At 43.9% G+C, this 12,812-nt stretch overlaps 1 protein-coding gene across 1 annotated transcript; it reads left to right on the forward strand.

Moving 5' to 3' along the window:
* Positions 1-5,180: 5,180 nt before the first annotated feature.
* On the forward strand, positions 5,181-11,791 carry RBP4 (retinol binding protein 4). Its single transcript, XM_033149264.1, has 6 exons — positions 5,181-5,289; positions 5,568-5,706; positions 8,184-8,320; positions 8,451-8,557; positions 10,323-10,535; positions 11,618-11,791. The coding sequence occupies exons 2-6, from the start codon at positions 5,575-5,577 to the stop codon at positions 11,644-11,646; spliced, it is 618 nt and encodes a 205-aa protein (XP_033005155.1). The 5' UTR covers positions 5,181-5,289; positions 5,568-5,574; the 3' UTR covers positions 11,647-11,791.
* The last annotated feature ends 1,021 nt before the right edge of the window (positions 11,792-12,812 follow it).

A 12,812-nucleotide genomic window follows, 5' to 3' on the forward strand; every position in this document is an offset into this window, starting at 1 on the left:
CACTTCTCTCTAATGGGCCATGATCTCTATCTGTCACACACGGAACATTTTCAACATCCTGCAAGTTATGACAAAGAAATCAGAAATACATAGCTGTTAACATTCATTTTGAAAGAGATAACCCAAGGAAGGGAGGAAGCATCCTTTCTCTCAGCCGATACATGATAACATAAAAAACATTGTTCTTGGCTCTTGAACAAGTGGTTGGGTTAAACCTGGGGTAACCCTGTAACCAAAGGAGGGTGGGCCAGTCAGCTTGTGCCCTCCTTTTTGGCCCAGCTGAGGCTAGAGCACATGCATAAAGCCTTTTATATCTGGAGGATTTCCCAGTACATGGCTTAAACTACTGAAGCAGGGAATCTAGCAATTATTTTATCCTGTCATTCCTCAGAGGAGCTCAGGGCAGCACATATCTCTTTTTTAATCTCATATCACTCCTGTGAAGTGACTTAGGCTGAGAAATAGTGGCTATGTTCAGACATAATGCTAAACCATGGTTTACCAGGGGTCAGCAAACTTTTGCAGCAGGGGGCCGGTCCACTGTCCCTCAGACCTTGTGGGGGTGGGGGGCAACTATATTTTTTTGGGGGGTGAACAAATTCCTATGCCCCACAAATAACCCAGAGATGCATTTTAAATAAAAGCACACATTCTACTCATGTAAAAACAAGCTGATTCCCGGACCGTCTGTTGGGCGGATTTAGAAGGTGATTGGGCCGGATTTGGCCCCCGGGCCCTAGGTTGCTTACCCATGGTCTACACATACAACAGGGGAAGCATCCAATGAAAAAGACAAAAAACAGAAACAATCTTGAAATGCTGGAGAAAATGTATGTTTCATGCAGTGCGTTTCGGCATGCATTTCACAGCTTTCTCTTGGCCCATCCCACCGTCCGTTCACACCAACACAGCTTAATTAGTGTCAGATTTGTTTGTCTTTGTGTACACTCCAAGGAGCACTATCACAGCAGGGTGTTTTTACTCTGTGCAAAGGTGTTCACACCTTGGCTACAGCATACCCTCCAACATGTTGAGTCCCCAAACCAGGATGTGTGTCTTCCCAGCCATGCTCCCACATATGTCACGTGACCCACACGAGATTGCAGGCCCCCTCCAGCACTTTTTCAGGGCAAGATCTCAGCGTGAAATCGGGCAATATCATAGTACCCAAAAATGGCTGCAGTGCTTTTGCAGAGGGAAATTGGATGTCCTGGTTTTTCCAGGACACATGGGGATTATGCTAGAGAAAAATTAGGAATAGTTTAAGGCAGAGGTTTTCAACCTTTTGGGTCCATGACTCCCTTGTCCAACTAAATTCTTTCTGTGGCACCCCTGTGGGGCTCAGGAACCCAGTTATGTCACCCTTTGCCTGCAGAGCTCACAACACCTCACTCCAAATGTTCCCTCAGCCTCATCTCTTCTCCCCTCTCCTTAGGAGTTCTTTGGACAGCTGCAGCTGCTGGTCCTGGTCTCTGAGCTGCCCCAAAGAGAGGTGCCTCCTCACACTGCCCCACAGGGGCCTGGGAAGCACCCCTGACCAGCCCCAGAGGCACCATTCACCTGAGCAGCTTGAAGCCAGCCCTGCTGCAACAAACTGCTGTGCAAGCCTTTGGGAGGCAGAGACAAAAGAGGGCATCAGAGGAAGGTAGGGAAGGAAAGAGGAACAGAGGCCAGTGTTGCACACGGCACCCCTAACTATCATTCAAGGCACCCCAGGGTACCATGGCACACTAGCTGAAAACCAGTGGTAGCAGGACTCAAATCGGTACAAAGCTGGTTTGCGAAACAATGCACCAGACAGGAGTATTTTATACAAAGTACAGGATCCATATGCATTTTGGATAATGTTATGTGAACATGGATTAAAAACCCAGTATTGGAAACATAGTGAGTGCACAGTAAGCAGGAGTGTGAACACTAGCCAAGTCGTATTGAACTTGTTTCAACCAATCATAGTTAAAACAGTTTATCCAGGTCCAGTCAAGATGGCATGCTGCCATTATTTTTTAAAAAAAGAAAAAGAAAAACCTTCTGGACTCTTCTGTGTGGCTGCCCTGGAGGAGGAGACTGGGCCAAGGTCACAGTGCATTTTGTAACCAAATAGAGTTTGAACCCATTCAACCTCCGCCAGCCGCCATTCTGTGCTATGCCACACTTGCTGCACTCCCCTCTTTTTTGTATTTGGATCCCATCACACTATTTGAAACTGAGTCCTTATGAAAACAAGGGACACAGGTGGTGCTGTGGGTTAAACCACAGAGCCTAGGGCTTGCCGATCAGGGGGTCGGCGGTTCCAATCCCTGCGACGGGGTGAGCTCCCATTGTTCGGTCCCTGCTCCTGCCAACCTAGCAGTTCGAAAGCATGACAAAGTGCAAGTAGATAAATAGGTACCACTCCGGTGGGAAGGTAAACAGTGTTTCTGTGTGCTGCTTTGGTTTGCCAGAAGCGGCTTAGTCAAGCTGGCCACATTACCCGGAAGCTGTACGCCGGCTCCGGCCAGTAACGCAAGATGAGTGCCGCAACCCCAGAGTCATCCGCGACTGGACCTAATGGGCAGGGGTCCCTTTACCTTTACCTTTTTACCTTATGAAAACAGGCTAAACAGGCCAAACTGGATGTGACACTTCCATGTGTATTTCCTCACTTTAACCAAGATCTCAGCAGCATATGAGTTAAGTGGAGTATTGGGAATGGAACAGCTTCGCCTTTTTTACCTCTTGGCCATTTGCTCTCCTAATAGAGATTCAGCAAACACCTTCTGTTTTAACCTTTAAACACCCACTGAGCACTTTTCTTTGCCACTTGACTTATGCTGGCCATTAGGAAAATATTTTCCTGTAATAATGGATGATCTCTGATTGTAAATTTTTGCATGGTTCTCATTGTGTATAGATATAGTTGTTGCAAACCACCTTGATAGTTTTTAATTATATGGCGGTATATAAATACTTTTAAATAAAATAAAATCACCCCGGTTGCTTTTTTTACCTGTATGTGTTAGATATGAGGACTCATCTAGTTTGGGCCTGATTGGTCCTGTCATCCTGTCCTAGTCCAGATTACATAGCTGGAAAATGTTTAACAGGATTCCTCTAATGCTTCTTGAGATGTTGAAACTACAGAACAAATATTGACCTGCGAGGCAACACAACGTGCTCAAAGAGGAGGAAAATAAACATTTTATATAACAATAAAAGAAGCTCAACAACAAGGGAGGGACATGAATTCTAAGGATTCTGATACCGGCTAGGTGACCCTCATGGTCCCTTCCAAATTTACAATTCTATGTTTCTATGAAATGTGATTCACATAGAAAAGAACCACAACGCTGTACCCCATGGCCATAATCACTGTGTATATTTGTACCACACTTTATTATATTCTTCATGTGTCTGGAAGTCAAAAGCAAAGCCAACTTGTTAATCTCTATATTAATGGTTCTCAAACTACACATTAAAGCCTGGCAACATTACTTTCTTCACACATCTAACAAATCAATTCGAAAATAAAACCCTCCTCTTCTACAGTGCCCTCACCCTGTATGAGATGTCGCCGTCATTTTACCACATCAGGACTCTCCTATCACATTGCCACCTCATTCTTCTGCATGGGAATTCTGACCACAGTACTGGGGTTGAATGCGAAAGACTCCATTGAAAAAACTTTTCAGGGTTGTCACACGTTAATACTCCACAGTTCATCTCAACCTCAGTGAAGGAGGGGAAACATTCATACCATTGCGGACAAAGATTATAGAGCTGTTCACACAAAGGACCTCATCAACATGTTAGCGGCAGCGTTGCTGTACCTGCTAGCCATGCCCCCTGAATGTTGAAGCACCTGCTAGCCTGTAAAAATATACAGATATCCCCTTGTAGCAACTTCTCTGCATGAATAGGAACCTACCTAATCACTTAAGTGGGGGAGCCCCTATGCAAACACCAATTCATACTAACTCCTAATGGGGAAGAAATGGGCCAGCACATGGTCAGAAGTGAGAAGGGAAGTATTATTGTTCCCTCCATGTAAAAATGCAACATGGGGTTGGACTAGTAAAGTTCCTCATGGGTATGTATAACCAAGCTTCCAAGTACATGTTCACCTAGCAAAATAAGCTCACCTGTGAACTTCACACATAATGGTGGAAACCAGGGATGGGGAACTTGTGGCCCTCCATAAGTTGTTGGAATCTGTTTCCCATCATCCCTGACTATTGTCCAATCCCTGGCTGGGTCCGATGAGAATTGGAGTGCATCAGCAGGTGCAGGGCTCCAAGCTCCCTGTTTTGTCCTACATGGTTGTTATAATAACTACTACCAAAAACATCACGGATACTGTTGCCATGAGGTTTGCCATCTCTAAGCCAAATGCTTATGGGAGGATAAATAATTGCCGAGCTATAAAGCCTTGCAAAATGCTATAGAAATAATAATAATAATAATAATAATAATAATAATAATAATAATTCCAGACTCGGAGACAAACTTTACAAAAGATTGTCAATATCACTATTGGCTAATAGGGAGACCAATGTGGACTAGCAAGCTAGTGGGCTCTAATGGTGAAGCTACTGAATTACAAACCATGAAACCCTGTTGTACTAAACCATTGTTTAAGGTGATGCTTTCCAACATTCCATCTGAAAATAGGGGTATTCTAAATGCTTTAGAATGAAATGTCCCTATTTTCATGAGGTATAGCGGCAAGTAATTTTTTTAACAATATGGGCACTATGTATTTGTATAATGGCAAGAAGAACACACTTCTTTCCCCTCATATAGTCTTCCTTGTTAGCATTTCTTGTTGGCATCTCCTCCTCTAGGAGCCTCAAGTTGATCTTGCTGTGTCCCTCCTGCCTCCTTGGTTCCCCCCCTTTTTTCCTTCTAGGTTATGTTTCTACAAACTAGAGAAGCATTGCCTGGTCTGTAACCCAGGGTGGAACATGCGTTTGCAACATCCCCTGCGCAGCCAGCGACCGGGATCAAAGATCACTTGCAGATCCATCAGCCTCCCGTTGCAGAGTTAAGCAAGAGTGTTGTGAAAACAGCTTGACCAGCAGCGGGAATCGATCGAGCTCTCCTGTCGCTCATCACCTCCCCCTAACAATATTGATCTTTTGCCTGCTGGGTTTACAAAATAACTGCTCCCCGCTCCTCCTCCCTACCCAGAGCTATAAAACATGCATCCAGCCTTGCCTCTCGTACATTGTAGGGTTGGCTCTTTGGATCTGTGCTGCTCCTTAACAGACGGATATATCCTCTTCAGTGGCTTTTCAACCCCACTGTCTGGTGATTATGGCTCTATTATTACTGAAAGAAGGAAGGCCCCGTCCTTCCTTGCACACAGAGGACTTTTTTTAAAAAGGGTGGGAGCTTATTAGGATCTTGGAGGTAGTATTTATGAAGCTGCCTCCAGCTTCACCCAAAGCATCTGCCATCCATTCTACTGATGTAGAATAGGATGTCCCTATGGTATTTCCTGAGGAATGTTGGGGCTGTGTGTGTGTTGGGCGCTTTCCTTTCTTCTCTTTGATGAATTGCATGTTCTATTTGTTGCTGGTGCATAGGAGCAAGATGTTTCACCCTAGAGGAGTCCTTGCCTGGTTGGTGCTTTTGGCCCTGGCGCTGTTGGACACCAGATGCCAAGCACAGCGCGACTGTCGAGTGAGCAGCTTCAAAGTCCAGGAAAACTTCGACAAGTACCGAGTAAGTCTTTTCAGTCTGTTTTTCTTCTTTTATGCTACCTCATATGTAAGATACTACCTGCATTGGCTTGTAATTATTTGCACTTGAATTCCAGTCCCTTAAATATAATCAAAACAAAGTTGCTTCACTTAGAATTATAATTTTAATTATTTTGTAATGATTAGCGCAACACCAACATTTAGTCTGAACTATATATATACCGGTATATATATGATACGGAGAAAGGAACGCCAGCTCTTCAGCAAGGGAGCAAGTTGTGTATACATACAACATACATTTAAAGCATATTTCTAACACATTCTACGCCCTGCCCCTGAGAATCCAGGGCACAGTGTTTTACCCCTCACAGAGCAACAATTCACAGCACCCTTAACAAACTATAGTTCCCAGGATTCTTTGGGGCAAATGCTTTAAATGCATGGGGTGTACACAGCCAAGGACAGGATGAAATGCACCAGGGTAGGATTCTTGTATGAGCAAAGGTTTGGGATTATGCTTAGATTCTTTAGTACAGTGGTACCTCTGGTTGCGAATGGGATCCATTCCAGAGGCCCGTTCGCAACATGAAAAGCCCGCAACCTGAAGCGCCGTATCTGCGCATGTGTGTGGCATGATTTGGTGCTTCTGCGCATGCGCAAAGCATGATTTAGCGTTTCTGCGCATGCGTGCGCGCCGAAACCCGGAAGTAACCCGTTCTGGTACTTCCGGGTTCAGCGTGTTCGCATCCTGAAAACGCGCAACCTGAAGCAAATGCAACCCGAGGTATGACTGTATTGGATTCCTCCCCCCCACCCCCCACCTCCACCTCCCAAAAAGGTAATGGAGCAGATCAGTGTAGTGGATTTTCTAAAAACAGCAAAGTTCATTCTATAAAGCTAGGTGACTACATTTATTATTTCATATATTAGAGAAAACAGAAATACTATTTTGATTCCTGTTTCCCACATTTCCTGATGGGCTGCCTGACTTGTGCTTATTTTTAAACCACAGTTGCACTATAAAGCTGGATGTTGCTGGTGTTAATTTTTAGTCTGAAATATAACTAAGCCTAAGCACATGTAGGCGGGATGGGGGTGGCGCTGTGGTCTTAACCACAGAGCCTAGAGCTTGCCAATAAGAAGGTTGGCGGTTCGAATCCCCGCGACGGGGTGAGCTCCCGTTGCTCAGTCCCAGCTCCTGCCAACCTAGCAGTTCAAAAGCACATCAAAGTGCAAGTAGGTAAATAGATACCACTGTGGTGGGAAGGTAAACGGTGTTTCTGTGCGCTGCACTGGTGCACCAGAAGCGGCTTAGTCATGCTGGCCACATGACCTGGAAGCTGTCTGCGGACAAATGCAGGCTCCCTCAGCTACTAAAGCGAGATGAGCGCCGCAACCCCAGAGTCATCCGCGACTGGACCTAACGGTCGGGGTCCCTTTACCTTTAAGCACATATAACAACCAGAGATACTGTTTGCCTGTTTACTTTTAGTGAATTTCAAAAAGGATAGTTCTTACAGAAGTCTCTTTGATTTGATTGTAGCATGTTTTAATTTCTAGCACCCAATAACCCGATTTTAGCTAACTTCAATGGTAGTAGTAATAGTAGTAGTAATAATAATACTAATAAAACTTTAAAATACATTATAAAATAGGGGTGGGAAACCTCAGGTATGGGGCCCAAATGACCCACAGGAAGAAAGGCTTTTCCTAAGGGAAAGTACAGAATTCAGCTCTTGGAGGGCTCTAAATGTGTGGGTCAAGTTACGCTATGGATTTCTACATAGAGATTGCATCATAGTAAATAAAAGAATTCGTTTTGGATATATATTTTATGTATGACTTCACTTCCACTCCCTTAGAATTTTCCTTAAGTTTTTTTTTAATCGAAACTGTTGGCTTTCCTCAGAATTCCTTGACTGTTTCTTACATCAAGTTGAAGCAGAGAAAAATTTGCTGAGAATCCAGACAGTTTTTTTCTAGCTAGCCTTACTGAAATTCTTCAGAGGTGTTTCAGCTGAAATGTCTCAAGCTGCTCCCCTTTGCTGCTATTTTTATTTTGGCAAAAATTTGGGGTGACAACCAGCATCTGGGAGAAGTCAGCAGCTGTGGCTACAATCGGTCAGAACAGCCCAAGCCATTTTGGCTTCCTAAGGTGGACAAAATGGTGGCCCACCATTTTATGCACAGAAGCTGTGGGCTGGCAGTTGCGTTTTACTTCCTTTAAACCTGATGGCACCTGGCTAGTTTTGTGAGTGCAAGGGAGGCTATGTGGTGCACCCAGTTCCAAACTCCATCAGGGGAGAATATCTAGGGGCCTCAGGAGGAATGGTTAACAGTGCTGCCAGAATATCTGTAGCTTAGGCAATTCCCTTCCTTTGCCTAATGATATGGGCCAGTCCTGAAGCCAGTTCGAGATACATCTCCTTTCCTTGTACTTCATCCCCTAAGCTCATCCTATAAGCACCTCTGATAAGACCTTTTCTCCTCCTTCTGCAGTATGCTGGTTTCTGGTATGCCGTGGCCAAGAAAGACCCCGAGGGACTGTTCCTTCAGGACAACATTGTAGCCCAGTTCTTTGTCGATGAGGCTGGGCATATGACTGCTAAAGCCCAGGGCAGAGTTGTGCTCTTCAAGTAAGTCTGTTTCTTTTTCCACTGCTTCCCCACAGGCTCCACATCCCTTTCTCTGCTTTGTAAGCCCAAGCACACCCCTAAACCCAGATTCCCAAGGCTTAACTCTATATCCATCGCTCCCTCTTTTCAGTCAGTTGGAGATATGCCCTGTCATGACGGGTATCTTCACAGAGACTGAGGATCCTGCCAAGTTCAGGATGAAATATTTTGGGATGGCAAGCTATCTCCAGAAGGGAAGTGAGTATCAGTTCTTTTTAGCATTCTGTATATTATTTGCGTTGCTTGTTTTCTGCTGGTTGATGTAACAAGTCCAAAGCTGACTAGTAAAGCTACCATTTGCAGAATTGTGTCGATCTATATATGATGCTGAAGCAAAAAAAATGGAAAAGAACGGGAACACACCGTGACTGATGTTGTGGGACAGCGGGTGCATAGAGTGGCCATGTCTCCTACTTTACATATGGCAGTCCTCTGTGTTGAAGGGATATCAGAGGATGCTGTTCTGTTTGAAGGCGTCTCCAATGGGAGGACTGCTAAGCCCAAGTCTAGCCTAAAGATAAGCAACTATAAAAAGTGACAGCAGGAGCCTTGAAGTTGCCCACCAACAGTTAGAAACACGTGGTGAGCAGCTACACAAGTTACCTGGTTTCTTCCCCACTACAGTGAGATATATATTGCATTCCTATTTAAATTATAGTAATTATGCCTAAAATTCCATCTTTACAAACAAGTTACCATATGCAAAATTGGTGTCCTTTTTGTAGTTATGCAAATCCTCTCTCTTTTCTCTTTTTTTGGCAGTGCATAACTTGCTACCCTAAGCATGCACCAGTAACAAAAAGTACATATAACTAAACATTATTTGCTGATAGTACATGAAGATGTAGAGCCATCTGAAGACATATTGTAGATTTTTCTAGTCTGTTGAGAAGGAGTGAAATTGACCCGATTTCTGGACAGCAGTGGCAATTGTGGCCTCGCATGGCCATGGGAGAACCAGTCGGTGTGGGGGAAAGGATTCTTGCCTGCGCAGCCAGCTGATGTCACCATTGGTCTCAGCCAGTCGCGCGGGGGGGGGGGGCGGCAGGATTCCCCCCTTCTTTACTTCAACCTTCAACAAGTATCCTACCTTTGCCCTGCCACGAAATCAAAGCATGCAGCTTCCTGAGGACTCAGAGTCCAAAAGGCCATTGTCCTTATCTATGTCCTTATGTGAAATACCAACTCTCAGCATTCCCTTTACTGAATGTTTTCAGATGTTGGCTCTGCAAGAAGACCCTATGAGGGCTTCTCCAGTTGACCTGTTTATTAAGCATTCGCCATGACTTGCTTGCACAATGGTTATTGGCTGGGTATAAATTATTTTGATTTGTGAGAGATTTATACAGCAGTGAGCATTCGTCCTGTTTGTTTGCATGGGGTTTATAGGTCGTCTCATTAAATCATTCAACACTTTTTGATGCATTTTCCTGTCACTTTCCAAACTGCAAAAAGCCACTTTCAATTTTTAAAGTGGATTGGTTGTGCGAGGGCAACAGAACGCTTTGATCCACTTTAATTACCCAAACATAATTTTCCCAGCGTGCACTTGAAACCTTTCCACAAAATTCTGATAGTCTGGAGGCACCTTGACAGAAGAATCTGCTAAAATGTAGCTATCTTTTCTGACATTTTGACAACTTTGAAGATCAAGTAAAATACATTTGTTTCCAAACCCAGATTTATCCCCATTCATTTTTCCCTTTTACTTTTCCAACCTATTTATTATTCTATCCTGTCCTATTTTGAAAACATAAAGCTTCTTTTTATTTATTTGTTTGTTTATTGTTCATATTATTGTCTAAATGGCAGTCAGACATCTTTTCTGCCACACATGGAATTCACATGGACTGATCCGCGTTCCGTGTAAAACAAATCCTGGTTTAATGCAAAACGTTTGAAGTGCACGGTGGTGGCACAATGGTACTGAGTTTTCTGAATTGCTTTTTATGGCTTCTTCCAGATGATGATCACTGGGTAGTGGCCACAGATTACGACACCTACGCTCTACACTACTCTTGCCGTCAGCTGAATGAGGATGGCACTTGCGCCGACAGCTACTCCTTTGTGTTTTCCCGCGACGCCAATGGACTACGCCCAGAAGCACAAAGAATCGTCAGGCAAAAGCAGACAGAGCTCTGCTTAGACAGACAATACAGGGTTATTGTTCATAACGGTAAGAAACATTTCAGTAGAAATTTTACCAAAGGGCAGGTGGGCAAAAGTACTGTTGGTAATTCCTGTACTGCTATGAAACTGTTTGCATGCCCAGGCACAGTAAGCCTGAGGTCACCGGGGAACTGGAGGGGTGTAAGAAGCAGAAATGAAGACATGACAACTTTGGGGGATCAAAATGGCCACTACCCTTATTGTTGGCGTAGGCATTGGGTACCCATCTTGAACCAACCTGCCCGTTTGCTGGTTGATTATTCCATCGGGGTCAATCATGGCACTGGTTACTGGGGGCTGAGGCACTTTCCCTCTCCTCCGATTTGTTTTTGAGGGGGCCAGACACCTTCAATGTTCAGAGGGCTGCACATGTGATCCCAGGAGGTTGTGTTGCCCCCCTCCCCAATCATCTGAAGAAGCTGGTGCCTGTGCCTGGTGATAAGGATCACCCCTCCCCCATGACATGGATTGATTCTAGGCAATCCCTCTAGGGTGCTACTTTGGAAGTACTATGGCCTGTCACATCAATATCCAGTTTGTCTAGAAGCATGTACACCAGAGAACAGGCTATTTATTCATTATTACATTTACATTCCAACCTTCCATCAGCAACAGTTCCCATAACCCCTGACCTTTGGCTATACTTGCTGTGGCCAATGGGAGTTGTAGTTTAGCATCATTTGGTGGGCAAAAGGTTCCCTGCACCTGATCTAGAACTTGTATTCTCTGACCCACGGGCCAATCTTGACACATCAGGGGGTCCAATTTGGCTTGTGAGCTCATTTTCCCCAAACCATACCATACCATGCCATGCCATGCCATGGACTGATGGGGGGGGGGGAGGACAAGGTTTAATCTTCCATTGGCTGAAGAATACTGTTGAATTGAGACTTGCTAATTCTGATTTGAGACCAATAAACAAGGGTCATAGGTAATATACTTTATTGTGGCAAGAGTTAAACTGATACACATGCCAGTCTAATTTCACAAATTAGCTCTAGTTGCATATTATTATGTCAACACCTTGCCTCTATTTTGTAATGTCGGCTTAGACATTTTAACAGCTTTTCTTTTTCTTTTCCGTTTTAGGATACTGCTCTGTGGAAAACACTCAGTAGTTGCACAGTTTGAAAAACTAATTGTGTTGTGGGAAAGTCCTTCAAGCAGATTCTTTTCGATTTTGAGTATATTTATCTGAACTGTACCATTTACCCCGCCAGTATGTGGAATTTAATAAACCTGAGATTAGTGAATTACATATTATTTGTGTTGCAAACACATGTTCATGTATTTAAAATCTGTAATTAGCATGTTGCAGCAGCTAAACATTCTTTTATGGGAGTGCTTACAATTATAAATCCATATTGTAGTAACTAATTTCATATCATTTTGATGATGATGATGATTTTTGGTCACCACAGGCTCCCCCCCCCCAAAGTTGGCAATCCTAGTACAGTATTTCATTTTTTTAAAAAAAAATACAAAATATCTATTTTGTTTACTTTCTGAACAAGAATACTTTATTCGTTATTTAAAGCTTTTATTCCCAGAAACAATGGCTTGACATTTTGCACCTGGTCCAGAAATGCTGTTGTGTTGATACATTCCGAACCATCACCATTCCAGAGACAGCATACCTGGGGAGTTCATGTAACACTCCCATGCCAATGGCTGTAGGACAATGTTCTGTGCTGACACAGCACAAAACTAGCACTGACCAAGTTTGCAAGTTGTGGCATCCATGATTGCTGCAACTGCCAATTGGCTTGGGGCCCTTGTGATAGCGCCAGGTCAGGAGCTGTGAGTCCATTTCTTCCATGACCAGGTTGGTAACCATGGCAACCAAAGGGCCAGGATGCAAAGGCCTCATTAAATATGGTGGAACTTTCAAATAAACTATGTTGGGGTCATCACGGATTACCATAGTCGTGCTTTCAGTAGGACCACATCAGTCTTAATTTGCCCCCAAAGGAAGGCATAGCTAAGCTGGGAGGCACCTCTACTCTGAAAGAGGTTTATGTCACACAAACTGACATTCTCACTATGGATTCCATACTGAGGTTGGCGCCATCTAAAATTAAATACTTTACTATTTCAGTAATTGCATTGACACTCCTCTTTTCCTCCGAAGAGTTTAAGGCAGCATACAAGATGAATCCCTCCCGAATTTTATCATCACAACAGCCATGTGAGGAAGGTTAAGCTGGAAGAATGACCACTCAATATCACCCAGTGAGTTTCATAGCTGAGTGGGGGATTTGAGCTTGGTCTCCTTTGTTTTAGT

This window comes from Lacerta agilis, chromosome 5 (genome assembly GCF_009819535.1).
Source record: "Lacerta agilis isolate rLacAgi1 chromosome 5, rLacAgi1.pri, whole genome shotgun sequence".
In the NCBI taxonomy this organism is placed as follows: Eukaryota; Metazoa; Chordata; class Lepidosauria; order Squamata; family Lacertidae; genus Lacerta; species Lacerta agilis.